At 37.2% G+C, this 19,842-nt stretch overlaps 2 protein-coding genes across 3 annotated transcripts; one reads left to right on the top strand and one right to left on the bottom strand.

Annotated features, from left to right (window-relative positions):
• The first annotated feature begins 59 nt into the window (after positions 1-59).
• Positions 60-1,674, top strand: LOC149026312 (F-box/kelch-repeat protein At3g06240-like). Its single transcript, XM_089143290.1, has one exon. It carries the CDS (start codon positions 206-208, stop codon positions 1,370-1,372), a length of 1,167 nt encoding a protein of 388 aa, XP_088999416.1. The 5' UTR covers positions 60-205; the 3' UTR covers positions 1,373-1,674.
• Positions 1,675-2,405: 731 nt separating this feature from the next.
• On the bottom strand, positions 2,406-19,595 carry LOC149026311 (developmentally-regulated G protein 2). Of its 2 annotated transcripts, XM_089146587.1 has the most exons (12): positions 19,415-19,595; positions 18,102-18,186; positions 15,007-15,074; positions 10,973-11,049; positions 8,845-9,025; positions 8,565-8,621; positions 7,773-7,847; positions 5,269-5,388; positions 4,269-4,439; positions 3,706-3,819; positions 3,434-3,604; positions 2,409-3,010 (listed from the first exon to the last, which is right to left on the bottom strand). In XM_089146587.1, the coding sequence occupies exons 2-12, from the start codon at positions 18,169-18,171 to the stop codon at positions 2,912-2,914; spliced, it is 1,203 nt and encodes a 400-aa protein (XP_089002713.1). In that variant the 5' UTR covers positions 18,172-18,186; positions 19,415-19,595; the 3' UTR covers positions 2,409-2,911. The 2 variants fall into 2 exon arrangements, with proteins under 2 accessions (XP_089002714.1, XP_089002713.1); XM_089146588.1 differs by lacking the exons at positions 5,269-5,388; positions 7,773-7,847 and having other exon boundaries at positions 2,406-3,010.
• Between the last annotated feature and the right edge of the window lie 247 nt (positions 19,596-19,842).

The following is a 19,842-nucleotide window of genomic DNA, read 5'->3' as shown; positions in this document are numbered from 1 at the left end:
CGAAATTCCTTTCCCGCTCCTTTTCTACTAAAGATTCGATGGATATCCAGTATTTGAGTTTGAACTTTGAACTGTAGTCGTATTCCTTTACAGCCAAGCCCGGCCAATTCAACTTACGCTTCTGAAACCCTAAAAAAAAAATTCTCAGTCTTCTGCAGCAACGACAACAACGAAGGAAGAAGAAGACGAAGAAGAACAATTAACGATGGCAGTCATCGGGGAGTATTTGCCAGGCGAATTAATCTCAGAGATCCTCTTAAGACTACCAGTGAAGTCCGTAACTCGATTCAGGTGCGTATCCAAACAATGGCAATCTTTAATTAGTGATTCTGAATTCGCCACTCTCCACCTCCACCGATCCAAGAAGAGGAGGCCTCCTTCTCTAGTTATCGCTACTAATAATGACACTAGTTCAATGTCTTACACACTAGTAAGAGAAGACCTCAAATCGCGTTTTAAAGTCTGCGATTCCAAAAGTTTCTTACCTTGTCCTCCTCAGTTGGATCATGACTATTACCGTTCTTTTGTCTATTTGGCTTCATGCGATGGAATATTATGTTTCTCTTCATTAGTTCCTAACCCTAGGGATATTGGTTTCGAACACATCATTTACCTCGTGAATCCGGTTAATGGAGAACTAAAGAAGCTTCTACCTTGCCCAGTGGAATTTTCTTATTTACATCACATTTGGATCGGACTTGGGTTTGAATCCGTGAGCAGAGACTTCAAAGTTGTCAGGATTATGTACTATAATAATCTACAACTACAGTTAATGAGCAATGTTAGCGTGTACTCTTTGAATTCTGATAACTGGAGAATACTTGAAGATATACCAGTACCAGTACCAGCATCATTCTTCGACGTGGACTATGATTTTCTTGGAAGCTCAGCCATAGTTATCAATGGTGTTACTCATTGGATGTCATGTACGGGGAAGAAAATATACTCGTTTGATCTGGTACATGAGGTGCGAACAGAGTTACCATCACTTCCCGTATTAAGGAATTATCTACATCTGTATGAGATGGGAGGAAGCCAGCTTTCTGTTTTCTGTAAAAAACCAGAAGAAAATTTTCGCCAAGTTGAGGTGTGGGTATTGAAGGAAACTGGCGTTCAAGAACCTTGGAGTAAACGTGGAATCATAGATCTTCATCATTTCGATAGTTGGAATGGTGGATTAGGAATTCTTTGGAATTATGCACCAGTAATAGGACAATGGAACGATGATGAGATTCTGTTGCAGGTTAATGGGGAGCTAGTTTTGTACAGCATCAAGAACAATACCAAGAGGAATCTGGAAATTGATGGACTTCCAACTACTAGGTTCATGACACTGAGTTTTACTGAGAGTCTTGTTAAACTAGTACATTAAGTCTTTTTATCCCTAACATTAACATTGAGAGAGCTAAGTTGTTATTTTTTTCTTTTTCTTTTTTTTTTTTTTTTTTCCTCTGGTAGAATGGAGAGAGCAAGTTCAGAGACTGGTAAAGTAGTAACAAAAATTCTTTTTTGAAAGAAATTTATGAAAGCTCTATTTTAATTTATTTTTTTATTGGAAGAAACTGTCCAGTAATTCTCATATTATCAAAACAGAAAATGTCATACAAATAAGAATCCTATCTGCAAGAAACCTATTTCCATCTCCTGCTCATGCTTACATACGACATTACTTGATTTACAGATCTTTCCACCTGAAATCTTCTTAAACGGCCACTTGAGCTGCGGCAAGCCTAGCAATAGGGTCATGCTTCCGCTCACCGTTCATTAAGCGAAAAATTGTGTTTCGCTACAAGTGTTATGCATTAATTACGTAGCACTAAACAATATCCCAAGGTTTCTTTCTTGTAATTTTTGAACATACCTAAATTGTGAAAATGAAACATGGTCAATTCCAACCTTGGGAAGGAATGCTACAGAAGAGGGTTCTCCACCATGTTTTCCACATATTCCTACCTGCTTAGCATCATTATTGATCAATCTAACAGGATCCATATTGAAAAAATACAAGGCTTTCTTGCCTAACATTTCAATGAACATGTTATACTGAGGTTCTTTTGGGGCATCTCAGATTCCAGCAAGGAGACCTTAGATTTTTTTGCTATTAGATATGCACCTAACATGGTTAATTTTTGTTCAGTGTGGGGACCTTTATGATCAGTATATCATGCAGACTTTGAGGCGACAGGAATCCTGGCTGCAATCGTTTATGAAACCATTCAACTTACTTGAAGGGGAGAGAATAGACACCACCCAAAATGCCTATGCAGTTTTCCCAATTGAGTTCTGATAAATGGAGAAAGGTGGTTGTTGCTGGTTCATACCTTTATGTCATTGGCAATGAAAGAAACCTTACTAGCGTGTAGCGTCTATTAATCTAATGCAACCTTCTAATATTTTAGTCTCCAATTACACTCTGACTATGATCACAACCAACAGAAAATCAAGAGTATTTGGGAAGAGCTTCATTTTCAAAGAAGCAGCGAAGGTTGAATGACACACAAGGTATTTTAGGTTCTTTGTTTATTCCTGTAGTCAGCTGTCTATAAATCCACTGGAAACTTGACATTTAACAAGAAATCTATCCATCCACAACATCTAGCCCCATCTGATCTGGAAACATTTTGCCCAATAAGGTGCCCAATCTATTGTAAATAAACTTTGGGAACCCAGCAAAACATTCTCTAAAAAGTTCCATCTGAAATAAACGAACACATCTGAAAATGGAGTGGTCACCTTTGATTATAGCTCACCTTCGGAGAAAACTTAAAGATGCTCCATCACTATTGGTACCTTGATAGCTTTACCATTCCCTCGAACAAATGATGCTTTTAACCGTTTATCATTATTCAAGGACAATCACACAGAAGTAGACTTCGTAACAAATTTTTATGGACCAGGTATGTCGTTACAATCAAGTCTTCAATGGAGCTTTCTTTTCTCTGTCAGATATTCGAGCAGGAGCATTAGAGTGTGACTTAAACCGACCTCTCCCTCCCTCTGCTTCCTTCTCCTGAAAAGAATAAGTCGTACATAACATTAGAATTCATCTGATATGGGTATAACAGCACAAAGAAATTAAGAAACAGCTAATCCACCATAGAGTTACTGAAAGTCTGAACTTGGCAAATAATTCCACTTTGAAACTGACAGAACCACTTAAAACTGCACCCTTTTCAACCAAGATGACAGTTCAAGTTGCAAGTTATGTTAAACTTCACTGTAACAATTCAAACTACAATTACAAAGCTGGTTTAACTTCACCAAGTAACAAGTCAAAATCCAATCACAAAGTGGTTTTACTTTACCCAGTAGCAAGTTAAACTACAATTACAAACCTTGTTTTTCACTATTTCAAAACAACACAATGAATTTTAAGACGGCCTGGATAACATGAGTAATGCCACAAAGAAACACATCATTTTTCTTTACATACCTTTTTCTTCACAATCTGAACCACATCTTCATCTTGGAGAACATGAGAAAGGCCACAATGCTGTGGATAGTGCCTGGCACTTGTGCCCCATACAAGCACGTATTTCACCTCCTTCACCAAACTTCTATGTATGTGATTACAGAAGTCTTCTACCGTACAGCCACCTCTATCCTAAAATCAGACAACAGAGAAGCTCAGATCAATAAGGACAACCTTCTTCACCGAACGTCTGACAACCATAAACTTACTCAAGCACATGACAGATATCTTACAGAAGAAAGAACTACAGGTTCTTCGAAATCAGGTTGCTGCCCTTGTGGCTTTGTGTATACTCTTACAAGCCCCATTGCCTCCCACATCTTTGCCAGTAGTCTGTCTAAATTCAGCTGTTCAAAAAATAAAAAATGCATGTGAATGCTTCTCAAGCTACTTCAACAATAAAATGAAATGTCATCACAATGCAATTTCCATATTACTATTTTGTCCTCTATATAGAATCACTCAGGTAAAATAGAGAAGAATCTCAACAATAACTTGAATCAATGATATGGAAGAAAACAGCAGGTACTGAAATCAATGCTCTGATACCGCGTGACAGTATTAAAACCTGAAGTCACTGCCTCCGTAGTCCAAAAAGTGAGAAGAAAAAAAGAAAGGAGACAAAAGAACACAGCCACGTTTAGAGAGAACAGAATACATCTCTATTCTTGGAGCGGAACATTTTGTAACACTAAATATGACGTATATACAAGTAAGGACATGCTAATGAGTGAATTACAAAGGTTCAGTAACATAAAGACCCCTGCAGTACTACTAATCTCTTAGCAGAACTTACCCTCAGGTTGCAACTAATGACAATCGAATTTGGCTGCCGAGCTAGTCTGTCAACATCATCAATACCAACAACATCAATTTTGTTGTAGACATATATACACTTCATGTACTTACGGTTTCCCTCAATTACATCAATGAGATCATCCACTGTGGCATCTTCACGGAATAACACCTACAGTTGAAATCAACAAAAGACATGAGATTCAGACAGGTAAGCCATATATTGTTCATAATCATGCCTAAAGCTTTTAACCAATTCACAAGTATATCGCAATGTTACCAAAACAAAGTTATAGGAGGTCAATGGCCAAAGAAAAATATGGATCAATTACAAGGACAGCGCACTAGCCATATAGAGCAGTAACATCAGAATACACCAGCATTGTGAATCGGCTAAATCAGATAAATAGTTCCTAGTATTCAAAGGAACGAGGAGGCATTTTATATGAGGAAGAACATCTTTTCATTTTCAGGAATCTTTTTGTCTCAGCATGCCTACTAGATTCCAAACAACTTGAAGTTCCTTGGGTGAAATAGGAGCCTACTTATAGCTATTCAAAATATCTAGATCCATTTCCGATAATACAAAAGGTAGCACCTGCTTTGGCCAGGAAGCTGACATTCACTAAATATATATACATGTTACAGGATAATGAGAAAAATCCTAGTATCAAGAATACAATCGAACCGACAAGATTATCTAGAAAATGACATTAGCTGTCACCATGTCTAGACAACCCAAAGTGTTGAAGGGAGACCTAGACAAAGGACAACAAAGGTGTCAAAAACATCTGCCTATGCAACTAGGCGTGGATGCCTTAACAACTATGAAAAGGACTCTTTCACCACAAGAAGTTGCAAGACAACCATAAAACATTGGAAACTCACATATCAGAAACCTCAGAACAAGCTTCTGTGATTCTTTTTTTTTATGCACTTAACCGAAATTGTGGAATTATTTCCCTGATAGAGAAAATGGAAATACAAAAAAAGGAAGGTACCTCTGCATTGTGTATCTTGTATTCATGAAGAATTTGGTAGCAAAGTTTCTCATCTACATGAGTCAATTGTAGTGTGCTGTTAAAAGAAATGCCCCCAGTCTTTTTCTTCTTGAAGTATATCTGCAGAGATATATAAAGCATGAAAATAGTAAGTCCTAGAGAGTAATGAACAAATTCTCTTTTGTAGCTATTAGAATGTATTGGTCCCCAACACCTCCCAAAGGGTCAAGATGACATCTCAAATGCATTAATTTAACTTAAATTCGGAGGATCAAAGTAAGTCAGAAAATTAGAGATCATGTCCTATGTAGTCAAACCCCCGAACCTGAATAAAGCACTTCGTTGTGTCTAGCTTCGGTTGGTGGCTCCCCTTCCCCATTAGCCTTTGTATTATTGTAGGTCTTTTTTTTTTTCTTGTTTCTTTTTTTTTAATATAACTAGCTCTTGCCTCTTCCCTTTGCTAGTAATGGCCTAGTATTCGGCCCTTCTTGTCCCAACCTCCCCCCTCCCAACCCGACAAAAAAAAAAGAAAAAAAGACAGTGCCCCACCTTTTTTCCTCTCTTCTTGGTAATGTAAAAATTAATTCATCCAAAAGAAGGGGGGTGGGGGGAAGCAACAGAAAACAGTGGTCGGGTGCAAGTGAAAGCTCAATATAAAAGCAGTGTCATTCCATGTAAGTATGGAATAAGTAATCACTCTCTTATTTGAACCTAGATGCTAGAATTCATTGAGACAAGTTCAAAAGAACAGAAAGGTTGGTAGCAACCCAGGCCATCAAACTGGACTGATAATGGATTTATATGCTAATTTGAGTACTCCATGGGTTACAGGAGGCATGAGCTTTATATTTATGGGTTAATGTCTACAAGCCCAAACATTGGGGATTCAACTCCTAGACAGGATCTAAAAATTGGTTTATATTTCATAATGCTTACTTCAAATTTCAAAAGAGACTCAAGTAGTAAGGAATTTACCCAACCATGCATAAAGATTTACTATTTTTCTTGTTTCCACAGTGTTATTAAGGAGTACAGGATCCTATAGCCACTACCAACAATCTAAGGAAAAAAATCAGCCTTGAGCTTGTGATTTCTGTAAGACAAAGCATGGGTTTGTATAATTCAAAACTGCTTTACTATGGGAAACAGTAGGCAAACAAAGGTGGGATCTCTTCTACAATTAGGTGAGAGGCCTAACATATCCTTTCTTCTTCTATCTACTCAATCTTCTACCTCTTTCTCTGTCTTCTTTGTCATTATTTATTAACATCAGTTTCTGAACTCTACATCACACCGTTGGTTCTAAAATCCTTTATCAACATCAACCACTGGTTCCAGTGAGGCTTGTTTGAACTTCTACCATTAAACAGGACTCAGTTACAGTTTCTAATTCCATCCAATGTTAATGCAGGTTTAACTTCAGTTTCCAAACCTGACAGGTGGTTACTTCATGGTTATCAAAGCGTACGCCTAGGTGCGCCTAAGCGGATGCCTAGGCGGCAAAGCGGTTTTTGAACCGCTTAAATTGTGACCGCTTAACTAACGAGCTGATTTCTTGCCGCTTTTTTGCCTATCCATTACCGGTTTGCCGTCTTTTGCGCCTTATTGCCGCCTAGATGCTAAAGCAGCCGCTTTTTTTACATTTTGTAATTTGTGCATATTATTTTTCTTTTTTTTAATCATAATTTATCCTACAATGCCGTATATAAATTTAAATATGTGAGCCATTTTGGAATTGAGGCCCTAAATTGCCTGTCGGCAACAGAATGTGAAGCATGAGCCATATTCAATGATTACTGATATAGTAAATACTACTTTTCTTTCATTATTAGTTTTCACATTGATTATTGATATAGTACATGCTACATTTATTTTATGAATCTTATGATGCTTGATGAGATAAAGTTATGTTTTTATTCTTTTTTTGGATAATTTTTCATAACTGTGATTCTTGAATTTTTTTTTATTTTTATTTTTATGAATGTGATTGTTGAATGTTTGTTTAGTACTTTAGTTTATTATAAAACGTATTTGAATTAAAAAGTAGTTATATTAAAAATATTGACTAAACCGCTTTGGTCGCTTTATTGCCGCCTAAGCGCCGCTTAATCGCCTAATCGCCAAGACGGAGCCCCAATCGCTTTGGTCGCTTTGCCGCTTTAATAACCATGGGTTACTTTCTATTTCACTCTAGTTACACATTTCAAATATGCTTCTATCTTAGTTCATAATGGCAAAAAAGGTAAGAAGGGTAGGGGTGGATGAAGAGGGCAGAGGGGGAACCAAAGAAGAATCAGAGTTGCCAAGGGAAGGAGAAGAAAAACCAGTAAGGAGCACGAGATGTGCACATGCACACACAAGCTCAAGCTTCAATTCGTTATTTTCCATTCCATTTAAATAAACAATTATTACATGAGTTTAAATTTTATATATATATATATATATATATATATATATATATATATACAGCCAATCACCAAACATCTTTAAAGGGATAGTCTTACTTGAGGTGGTCTCTTGTTTAAGCGCAAGCCTACAGCTTCCAGCTCTCTTGTCAGTATTTGGCGGTGACCCTCACTCTGCAGCAAACAATAATTGGGGACCATAAGGGAGGAATAAGATGAAAAACAGAGAAATTTCAAGGAACACATCAAAGCTGATTGTCGAAAAGTACACCAGTTGTCTGGCTCAATATATTCAACTATACCAGATTCCATTATAGTGAAATTGCATTCTTGCAAATTTATGAAATTTCAGACTAGCTTTTTAACCACTTCGTATGCTTATTTCATGCTAAAACTTGACCACTGAGATGGTTGGAGCCCCTGAATCACATGGGGCGCTGGTACCCATCCAAGTTTGCATGAGGGGAAAAAGAATAACCTTGCAACATAATGTCCTTAAAGGCATTGATTTATTAAAAAAATTTCCCCAAAAAGATCTAAAAATTAGTCTTTTTCATTCTTAAAAGAAAATAAAGAATGAATGAAGCTACAGGATACAAAGTATACCAATTAAAGCAAAAGCATATGCATCTAGGAGCTGCAGTCCACAAAATACAACAATTTAAATAGTAAATGAAGATATACAAAATAATATAAACCAATTCAAAATTCCAGGACACCTGTCTTGGTAAGAAGCACCCACGGGCCATGCATCTGGACTCTGAAGTCATCTTGTTTGTGAATTCTTAAATAATAAAGGAGGTGTTGTGGGTGCTAGAAGGTAAAAATAGAAATTAAAACACTGGTTGAATACACACTAACAATTATAGGGAGCTAGAAAACTAAACTTACTTTAGAAGCATCAAGAACCATCAGCACAATGTCTGATGACTTGGACACTGCAATAACCTGTCAGATGGGACTTCATATCAAATTTTGGTCATTTCAAAGGTAAAATTTCTCAATCAGACAAATATAACAAATTAGAGCAGCATTTAGTTTCCCTATAGCGATCATCTCTACTGTCATAGGGCAAGAGATAGGAGATGCTAGAGAGAACTGATGCGAGTCTATATGAAGAAGTTGCTACATAACCAAATAATGACATCAAAGAATTGCTCAGGTTGTCTACCTGCCTACCACGCCCCTTGCCTTCTGAAGCACCTTCAATGATTCCAGGAAGGTCAAGAAGTTGAATTTTAGTATCATTGTAATGGATAATACCAGGAATACATGTGAGTGTTGTGAACTCATAGGATGCAGCTTCAGAATGTGTCCCCGTCAACTGCGTTAAAAGTGTCGACTTCCCCACACTGCCAACAAAATGTAAATTCAGCTATCTGCAAAGATATGGGAATCACAACCATGCAGTTTCTACAGCAACCAACAAAATGAACAAAACCCTTTTTTTCAATCCAATTGTATTAGAATATCATCCCATATGGAAGTCTAAACACTAACTTGGAAGGCCAACAAGGGATGGGTAGCAGTACAACAGCCTGTGACATTCTGGCATCTTCTTCTTCCTTCTTCCCAGTTTCACACTTGTCTTTTCCCCATACCTTTCATATCTCAAGCCAGCAACATCACCATGGCTATACCTGCAGATGGTTTTATTCTTCCTCCTCCAGCATGTACAACAGAAAACTCAGGTAAGTTTTATTTATATTTTCTCTTTTTCTTTTTCTTCATCGTCTCAGTTTCACAGTTTTCCTTTTTATGTTTCCCACACTTTCATACTTCCAGCCAACGATATCAACACAGCATTACCTGAGCTGGTTTTTCTTCTTCTCCTTTGGGATACTTCTCATCTTACATGAACAGAAAATAAATACAAGTACCTCGATGACTTGTCAGTATTTTGCCCCTGCTCATTTATTTTCTTTATCTTTATCTTTTTTGGTGTGTTTAAAATTTGGTCCAATGATTCTTGCATGCTGCTGCTTATTATCTAAAATTTTAGACAACAGAATGGCGATTAGTGGGTTGTTTTTTTACAATGGGCACCCTAGACAATTGGGAGCCATATCCTTGATTCCATTTTCTTAACATCTATACTTTAACTGATGATAATAATTAGTTATTTTTCCTAATATACTTAATAACTTAATAGGACTTAGTGAATCATTAAGTAAGAGAATCCTGATGTATTATGTATGCTTTTTTATCTTTTGGTTGATTTTAGGTGGCTTAGTGTTAGCTTTTTGAGATATAACATAGCTATACATTAGAATGCATTAACTGCCTAGGTGGGCACCTCGCCGTCTAAGCATTCCAAATGCCCTAAACTGCCTTGCACCACCTCATGGTCATGAGAACCACAATCAGAATTCATCCTGGCAGACAACTGGCGTCACCTTGGGGGAAGCCTACACCGAGATGCCCGTAAAATTTGTGAAAAATGTCGACAGATCCGTAGGCAGGGACGAATTATAGTAATTTGTTCCAAACCAAGACATAAACAAAGACAAGGATAATCTTTCTAAAAAAAGGGGGGCGGAGTCTCTCTCAAGGACCCAATGTACAAATAAAGATCTGTTTTGACATGAAATGGATATATAAGAATCAAAAAATAAACTCCTAATACTAAAAGCGAAAGGCCTAACCATAACTTGAATTGGCTAAGAAACTGAAGCAGAGCTCGACCAGGGTCCTAATCCAGCCCCCAAAGTTAACATTAAAATCACTTAAATAGAACCATTGGTTGTATCAGTTAAATTTAACAACAGAAGACCAAAGAAAAACTTAGTTTTGAACTGTTCTGATCTGCATATTTATTCCAATAGTGAATTTACAATTCTTCCCCTACTGTTATACTGCTATCCCAGTTTTAACATTAATATATCATTTTTAGTTCAGTTCTACTTACCATTTGATTTTGAGTTACTGATAATCTTTCCAAAGCTGGAATTAATTCTCTGTGTAAAGGTCTTGATTGGCTACTGTTTGATCATTCAAATAAAGTACAATGTTACCAATGTTGGCACTTGGCACATCTTAAAACTGCATTCCTTTAGATTTCCTACTGTCACATATACCATCACACAACAGCCAAAATTGTCCTAACATCTCAATGTTTAATGGTCATCTCAAATTAGAAAAATTCTTGCCATCCTTTGGCCCCAAATCAAGGGCACCAGGGAAGAACATTCGCCCTTTCAACAGGGTGAGTAGCAATCACAACAAGAGGTAGGAAGCCTACCTTTAGATAAAACCATATTGTAATAAAACCATATTGTAATCATTGAAATATAGCAAACCTTGGAAATCCTATTAATGCAACACGCCCATGGCCAAATTTTGTGACTTCAAAACCCTCTCCAGCCCCACTAGAACCCTGTTCAATATAATATGCAGAGAAATGACAGACATTAAGATTATGAAAGGAGAGACCAGGAGGAATTTTAAGCACATGTGGAAGGATATCTATAATCAACAAATCCAGCAATAATTTGCAGTTTATTCAGGGGAAAGGAAGGAATCAAAGCCCACAACATTAAAAGCAGACAAAAGCATCAATAATGCTTGTACAATAAAGTGTCATGAAAATTGTTCAGGATAGAATCTTTGGATGGGCACTGTTCTGCAATTTTGTCAATGTTGGTAGAACCCAAGCAGCTCAAACAGAATTAGTTATGATGTGAACCAAAAATCTCCCCTTGCCAGAAACCATAATTTGGGCCCAAAACCCACACATTGGGGGAAACCTCCCTAGGCTGGCCAAACCTTTTTTTTTTTTGTGTGGGGGGGGGGGGGGGGGAAGGGGGCAATTTTGCCCTTATTCCCCCTTAGATTAATTAATTTCTAATTTCAGCATGTCTTTAGTTAATTAAGTTTTAATTTCAGCATGTGAGTCTTTAGTTTTTAATTCCAGCATGTGTCAATTAAAGTCCGTCCATTAGATCCTTATTATTATCCTAATCTATAAAGGAAACCCAATTAGTTTGGAGTCTTTTAGTAGGCTATAGATAGCCTATTCTAAGTCTCTAAAGTCTGACTAGTTAAATAAGAATATTGAGTTTGAGGGCCACGGTTCCTGTTTGTGGGGGCCATGGCAGATTTTGAGTCAAGTTTTCTTCAGATCAGCAACTCTGTTTAGCACTCTTCTTCAGAGTTTCCAGCAAATGTTCAACCAGTTCCAAGTAAGTAGAGCAAGCCCAAACCCCTTTCCCCTCTTCCCTTCTCCATTGCAGGTCATCCCCACCCCCTCTCCCTTCAATTCCAGCAACCCCCAACCCCTCCCTCACTTTCCCACCCCCCGCAAGACCTCCCCTGCCCCTCCCCTGTTCTTCGCAGGGACCCCCAAACCCCCTTTCCCTGCTGCCACACCTGAGCAACAGCATACCCAGGGCCCCATGACACCCCTATTCCCTCCCTTACCCCCTACAATCCCTTTGGGCCTCTCCCCAGCCCTATGACATCCTGGCATCCTAACCCTCTCAACCCCACTCTGCCTCTTCTTCCTTGCGGCAGAACCAGAAAATAGAAAAGAAAGAAGGAAGAAAAAGAAGGAAGAAAAAAAGAAAGAAAGAATGAAAAGGAAGGAAGAGGAAGTGCCAGGAAGAAAGGAAAAATTTTTCTTTCCAAGATCCAACCCATATTGATCTCAACTTAATTATGTTCTAGTCTATCAATCCTAGGAATAATACTTTCCATCCTCCATTATTTTATTGAATCCCATATTAATTTTGGGTATCTCAAACCCTCCCTCGAGTGACTTGTCAACAATCCATATCAATCCTAACTTTGTCCCTAGGGCTTTCCCATAATTTCTTTAAAGGCCCAAAACATCCAATAATAATTTTAGGGCAAACCCTATATTTTAGGGAATTCGTCTTAGAAACACTAACCCTAAAATTGAATTTCCCAAAGAATTGAAATAGGCTGGATAAAGTTCGAGAGGAGCGTTAGAGGTCTTATGTGATCAACATATTCCTTTATAGCTCAAAGAAAAATTCTATAGGACCGTCGCTCAACCAGCTATGATCTATGGTGGAAAGTCTTGGGCTGTTAAAAAGAATCATATAGATAAGCTCAATGTGGCAAAAATGAGGATGTTAAGATGGATGAGTGGCAAAACTAAGAAGGATAAGATAAGGAATGGTCATATTAGAGTTGATTTGGGAGTAGTTCTGATAAGTAATAAGCTACGAGAAAGTCATTTGAAGTGGCACGGTCATGTTCAACGGATGCCTATAAATGCCCCCGTACGGAGAAGTGATATAATACATATTGAAGGAATTAGAAGAACAAGGGGAAGACCTTAGATAACCTTACGAGAAGTGGTGAGAAAGGATATGCATAGCTTAGGCCTTGTATCCAGAATGGCCTCAAAGAGAGCTGATTGGAAGGCAAGAATTCATGTAGGCTGCGTTTGTTTGCTGGAATAAAGGTGGGGTGGAAAAAAAAGGGTGGGAAAATTCTTGGAAAAAGCAAACTTTTCCTACTTTTCCTTTAAATCCTAAAAGTGTAGATTGTTTGGTTGCTTGGGGTGGGAAAGTTAGAGACAAGTTTCCTTAAATTAAAGAAACTTGTCTAGTGAGGTGGCAACCCCACTTTCTCACCCCAAACTTTTTCAAAACCCCACAAAATATGTGGGACTTTGTGGAAAAGTGTGAAAAAGTAAAATGTGGGACCCACAATTAACACTTTTCCACACTTTCCTTTTATTTCCTTTCCTTCTCCCTCACCTCACTACACAAGGGGCCCACATGTTTTTGTTTTCCCACCCCACCTTTGCAAACAAACGCAGCCGTAGCCAACCCCACTTAGTTGGGACAAGGCTTGATGATGATCAGGTTACGGCTGCATTTGTTTGACCATAGTATATTTAATGGCAAATTATTAGTATTAAAAAATGTATTCAATATATTGCTCCATCATTACACATTTGTTTGATTGTTTATAATTGAGGGAGGGAAATAAACCGGCCATATGACAGGTGCAGACTGCAGAATGCCAAGAGTACCAACAGCCAAGATACCTTAACTAATTACCAAAATAACATCCTGAATTTCAAAATGATGTTTGCCAAAGTTTTGTATTGCATATGCAAAACAATTTCTTATTTTCTAATACTTATACAGTTTTATATTGACTATCAACAAATCTACAAGAAAATCCTACAAATACAGGGCAACATAAAGCTGCAACAATTATCATCAGGTCATCAGTATTGAAAGATGTCCATGCATAGGAAAGTACAAAAGGTTTAACATGTCCTACTGTATCCACCACTAAATACTGTAACACTAAAATACCAACACGATAACTATACAGTAGCTAAAAGGTATTAGTACTTTTTCTACTTGAATGGACTTGCTTTATGGATATCGACTGAATGCACTTATCTCTCAGTACTTTTTTCTACTTTTTATACATCATGATATATTTAAACATTACTTATTTAGTTATTTATAGTGTTTTATACTTCAAAACTATATTTTCCATAGAATCGAAGCATTTCCATATGTTTCTTGACTGTTTCCTTGCGTATCATTAGCATATCTTGCATCTAAGTCTTTCTTTTCTAGGTCAAGCATATCTTGCGTCTATTCAATATAATAACATACGTCTACTTAATCACCTTTCCAATACCATAACAAATGATGAAGCTTTAAAGGTCATATGATTTGACTCGAGTTTGAAATTTGATAAGCCGCATGACCATTGTATGTGGCATAACTAGGTGGAACATCCAAATCTTCTTGGAAACCTATGCCACGAAGCCTTTTGCACTAAAGTATATCATTAAGCTAATTGAAAAATCTAGCATTCCTTTAACACTTATAAGTACATGTGGAAAATAACTCCAATCAATGTTCTCATAATATTGTGGATGAAAGATGATACATAAAGCATATCCACACCAATTGACCTTGAATAGAATATAAATGGAAATTGAAATTACTTAGTGTGGATTTATACATTGATGATGCACTCCTTGACAGTTTGAAGTTTAAGGTGAAATGGTTGCACATGGTATATTGGTATCACTATACAAGGGGAGGTCAAGTTTTCAACTCTTAGGAAGTGTATCAGAAGAGTTTTCCCAACATTTTTCTCCCATGGTGCCACAGAAAAGAAAAGCTGCAACAGCTGCGTGTAGCTTTTTTTTTTTTTTTGGGGGGGGGGGGGGGGAATCATCAACAATCCAGACTTTGGGTGAAACAGTTTGCACAGTTATAACCAACCCCACCTCGATTAGAATAAATTTTAGTAAAGCATATTGCAAAACTAATAGTTTGCAGCTGCAAAGAACAACCATAAGATCACCCATGGAAGGACAGCTTACTTTTGGAGGCTCCAACAATTGCGTCCTTAACTTTGCTATCTTTGCCTTGAGTTGTCCAAGATGGTACTCTGTATTGAAAGACACCAGTTATACCTTTCAATACCATTTAGCAAATTAAATGGAGACACTTTAACTGGACAGGATGTTGAAAAGGATCACAATGATAAAATATCAGAATTTACAAATTGTACCGCAAAGCTATAAAAGAAATGGGGCTAGAAAAAAAATCATGCCATGGGGTTTCTAGAATCTCTTCTGTCCTTCCAGCAGTCATTACTTCATTCTAGATTGTTAAGTTTCTAATTTTTGCAAGGGCATAGCTAATGTTCATTCCATTTTTCTAGCACAGATTAGGGTCTTAAGCCACTAGAAAGTTTTCTTTTCCTTTGTAGAGAGTTCACGGCTTGAACCCCCCCCTATCCATATGTGAGCCATTGAAAGGCAAGAGTTCTTCAAATACTCTTAAAAGTTAAAACCACATAGAACTCATGGTATTCTTTTGAGGTAACAATGGAGACCCAGAGTCTAGAAAAGGAAAGAAGTGTTATTCTATATTGATAAACATTGTTGTAGCCTTACTTAACAACTTAAGCTTTTATGATAAGCCATTGCAACATGATATCAAAGCCAAGAGGTTGATTGTTCAACCTCTAGTAGGTGCAAGGGATAGTGTTATGCCCCTTGGTGTAATATGATGGAGTCAGCACATGACAATATTAAGTGCACAGTGGGGTGTGTGTGTGCGTAACTGCATATCTTCTTCTTTTTTGGCTGGGTGGGGGGTGTTTGCTGCAGATGCAGGGGGCGTTATGAGTTGATATATGTTGTTGAAGCCCTCACTAACAGATGAATAAAACCTAACTAGCTGAACATACTTCTAAAAACCAAAATGGGTTTTATTAATAGGTGGGGATCCCTTGAGTTACATTTTTAGTATTTACTTGTATTTATTTCTTCTTTTCTTTTCTTTCTTTCTTTAAAGGATTTAGATAAGGTCCACAAGGGTATAATTGTGCTTACAACATGGTATCAGGTTACTTGTAGGAAAAGTAGCAAGTTGGCTACATACACAACTAACTAGTTACTCATCTTCTCTTTTGTTGTCTTATTATTTCTAGATACAGCTTGTTCTTTAACCCCTGAAATAGTTTATTTACCACCATGACTACAGTAGACACTGAACCAAAGAACATCCAAACCATTCCCTATCAACTTACTTCTTCATAAAGCATCAACTCTAGTCATAATTTCACCTGAACTTTAATTTCCCAATTCTATTCATGCCATCAAATATCTAGCCAAAAAGGGAACGCTTTCTCTCCTTTAACCTAGGGTTAGTTGCGATTTAACCCACTCTGAAAATAATCTTTTGATAGAACCTGTAGGTCCTAGATCAGGTGGATTCTTCAATCTTCATCACTTTACAGAGGACTTCCTGAGTACTCTGAGAGGATTCCCAGCACCATTCTGTTGCTACCAGAAGAAACAATCTGTTTCAATTTTAGATGTTCCATGCCAGATACTTCAATTTCTGTTTCACTTTCATTGCTTCTTGATATCCTCATGATACTCTGTTTTGTATTTCCAATTTACCAGAACACTACTAGCTGAAATTCAATTAAAAAGAAAAATTTAAGCGCCCTAATTAAAGAATTCTAAGAACATGAGAGTAGGCAAGGCACCTTGCCCAGACACAATCCTAATATAAGTGTGAAAGAGCTTAGGAGTTTGTGGTTTATCCTAGATAACGAACTGTTTTACAAGATTATGAGAAAAAAGAAAATGGCAAATGAATGGCAAAGAAGCATTGTGGTTCTCATTTAGAAAAATAAAGGTGATATTCAGAGATGCAACATTTATAGAGGGATAAAACTCATGAATCATATTATGAAATTGTGGGGGCAGGGTCATTGAAACCCACCTGAGAAAGGAGACTACTATTTCGGAGAACCAAATTGGTTTCATGCCAGGAATATCCAAGATGGAAGCTATTTTCTTAGTGTGGAGACTTACAAAAAGCTATTGAGAGGGCAAGAAGGAAATACACATGGTCTTTACTGAAATAGAAAAGTCCTTAGAGAGTGAATTTGGATAAAATAGAGAAGCAAAGGTGCCATGTCAACATGCGGCCATAAATAAAGATATGTATGACGGATGGTGCACTGACTATAACAACTGTAGTGGTCAAGGTAGTGAATTCCTAATAATGATTGGGTTACATCAAAGATCAGCCTCAAGATCTTATTTGTTAGTTGTAATGTCCCAGGATCTTGAAAGCTTGAAAATGCTGATAAATAATTAATAATTTCAGCCCAGATTCTCTTCTGTAATCTTACATCCGGCAGTCACAACTACATCAGGAATTCTAAGTTTCTGATTTCAAACAGTTGATACAGACCATCTGAGAACTGAAACTGGGTTTCGTAAGGTTTGAAAGTACAGGAAGTCAGTTTTCATACCCTGAAACTGTTGTTTTGCTTTATGGGTTTTTAAATAATCTCAGCCTATTTCTTACAGTTTATGATTCCCTGCTTTTTGTATCCAAAAATATCCTATACTATTTTTCCTCTTCCAATCTACATAACACTAACCATACTCTGTTTATTACTGTTCCTTTGCTATTATACTAGACTATGTTCACCTTAGTTTACATACTCCAGAAAAATCTGTTTCTTTCCCCAGAAAAGACCTAGATTCTGATCTAAAGCATGATCCGGATTTAAATTCAGAACTATACATTACTGGAACCCAAAACTTTTAACATGATGTTGCCTGGATGTACTTTAGCAGGAATAGAAAAGAATTGGGAAGAATAACATACTTTATGAATAGGGTCCAGCCATGACTTATAATATGCAAAACAAAAAGAAACAGAAAACAGAAAACAGATATGATATCTTCATTAATGCAATAACAAATTTCTACACATACAGTTCAGACCAGGATAATGATCTTTCCCCCTTTATCTGGATAGGGTCATTGGGGAACATGTTATATGGAAAGGTTTGACATGTAAAAACAATAGAAATATAAGGTTATAAACCAAGATGAGGCAACGATGCTGTCTTTGTAATGAATAAAGTAAAGAATATAACCTGTGGCTTTATTTTTCTGTGTCCGTGCCATTTCGGCTTCAATTTCTTTTATTTTTTCTATGATACCCATCTTTCCTGGATATACCTGCGATAAAAAAGGAATTATTATCAACATCCTTACTCCACCAGCATGGCATCAAATCTGCCAATCAAATAATGTTCAAATGAACTTGATGACAAGAAACACACAAAAGAGAGTAAATGAAAGACATAAAGCTGAGACATGGAACCTAATTGACAAAAAATCAAGTAAATACAGATATTTCTAAAGCTGACCCAGTAAATTCATGATAAAATAATTTAGTACAAAATCGGAATCAGCATCATGAAGTTTGAGTACAAATGAAATGTGGCATATTGGTTTTTTTCCTCCAGGTAAGAAGTTTGTTAAATTGCATTACGGAAAAGAATAGCATTGGTCAGTTATATCAACAGCTAAATCATATGAAGGCATCTTTTAAATGTTAATAAAACATTTTCTTGTAACTTGTCATGGAAATATTTTGCTAACTATTTAGAAAAAGATAAGTGGGGGTGGCCGAAAGATTCAATGTTTGCAGCACCATCATCACCGTTCACTGAAGGACCAACCCAAAATCCGCAGAGACACACACACAGTACATGCACAAATAGGATTCGCCAAAAATCAGAAATGGGTACATTTGTATTTAACAGTCTTAAATGCAAGGAGAAGTTCATCCTCAAAGAAAAGTAAAACCTCCATCTTCTAGGACATTTCAGTATGCAGTACCCAAAAAGAAAGATCTGCATATCATGCCACTGGTGTGGCATTTGAAGATGGCTTGCGAGTTTACACAGTGGTCTCTCTGCTATGGAGGTTACAGTTATAGCTTATACTAAAATGCATTCGTTTATTCTATCGGCAAAATTTTGCATTCCCGTCCAAGAGGTGAAATAGACTGTTAATGTTTAGTTTAGGTATATAACAGAAAAGTCATACAGATCCCAAATCCTGAAGTGATACGTATACTTCGTCAAGAAACAGCAATTTGGGGGAAGCGCAGATTAGGCGGAGTCTTCTCTCACCGTCAACAAATCAGTATCAGAGGCAGGAAATTTGTATTTATCTTTCCGCCGTTAAAACTCCATGGAAATCGACAGAATAAGATGTTCAGGTCATTGATAGAAGATCAAATTGGTTAAGGAAAAGTATTATGTAGTGTTGTTCGATGTTGCAGTGCATGATTTCCTATAGAAATGTTCATTTTGAATTGGAAGTTTCAAAGAGAACAACGGATGAATCAAATAAGGCAATAAGGAGAATGAAAGAACCAAGAAGGTGAGAGCTGTACCTGTTAACGTCCAGCGGCTGATGCTTTAACTTCTCCAAGCTGCGATTTGTACTGCGCAGGTACTACTACACTGGAACTCTGACAGGGGAAAAGGAAGAAGGGTATTGAGGGTTCAGCGAACGAAGAAGAACCGTCGTTTTGTCTGGCTCCTCTCCAGTAATTGCATCACCGGATACCTCCAGTTAGAGAAAAGGGCAGCGTGAGGTGTTACTTGTAATTTAAGGGCTCGGCAGGGGTTAAAAGATAGACGAAATTACATGGTTACCCACATTTAGGTTTGGTTTTACAGAACTAGTCCCTCACTCTTTCAATCTACACAGCAACGTTTTCTGTCCAATCAACGCAACAATCTGTCCTCCTCGGACATTGTCTGCTTCTCAGTTTTTTTATTTTTTTTTTTTTTTTTTTTTTGGGTAATCGATCCATTT

The sequence above is a fragment of the Hakea prostrata genome, chromosome 2 (genome assembly GCF_041222555.1).
Source record: "Hakea prostrata isolate BN-2017 chromosome 2, UWA_Hpros_2, whole genome shotgun sequence".
Lineage (NCBI taxonomy): Eukaryota > Viridiplantae > Streptophyta > Magnoliopsida > Proteales > Proteaceae > Hakea > Hakea prostrata.
Note: the sequence above shows the minus strand (reverse complement) of the source record. Positions and strands in the feature narration are given on the sequence as shown.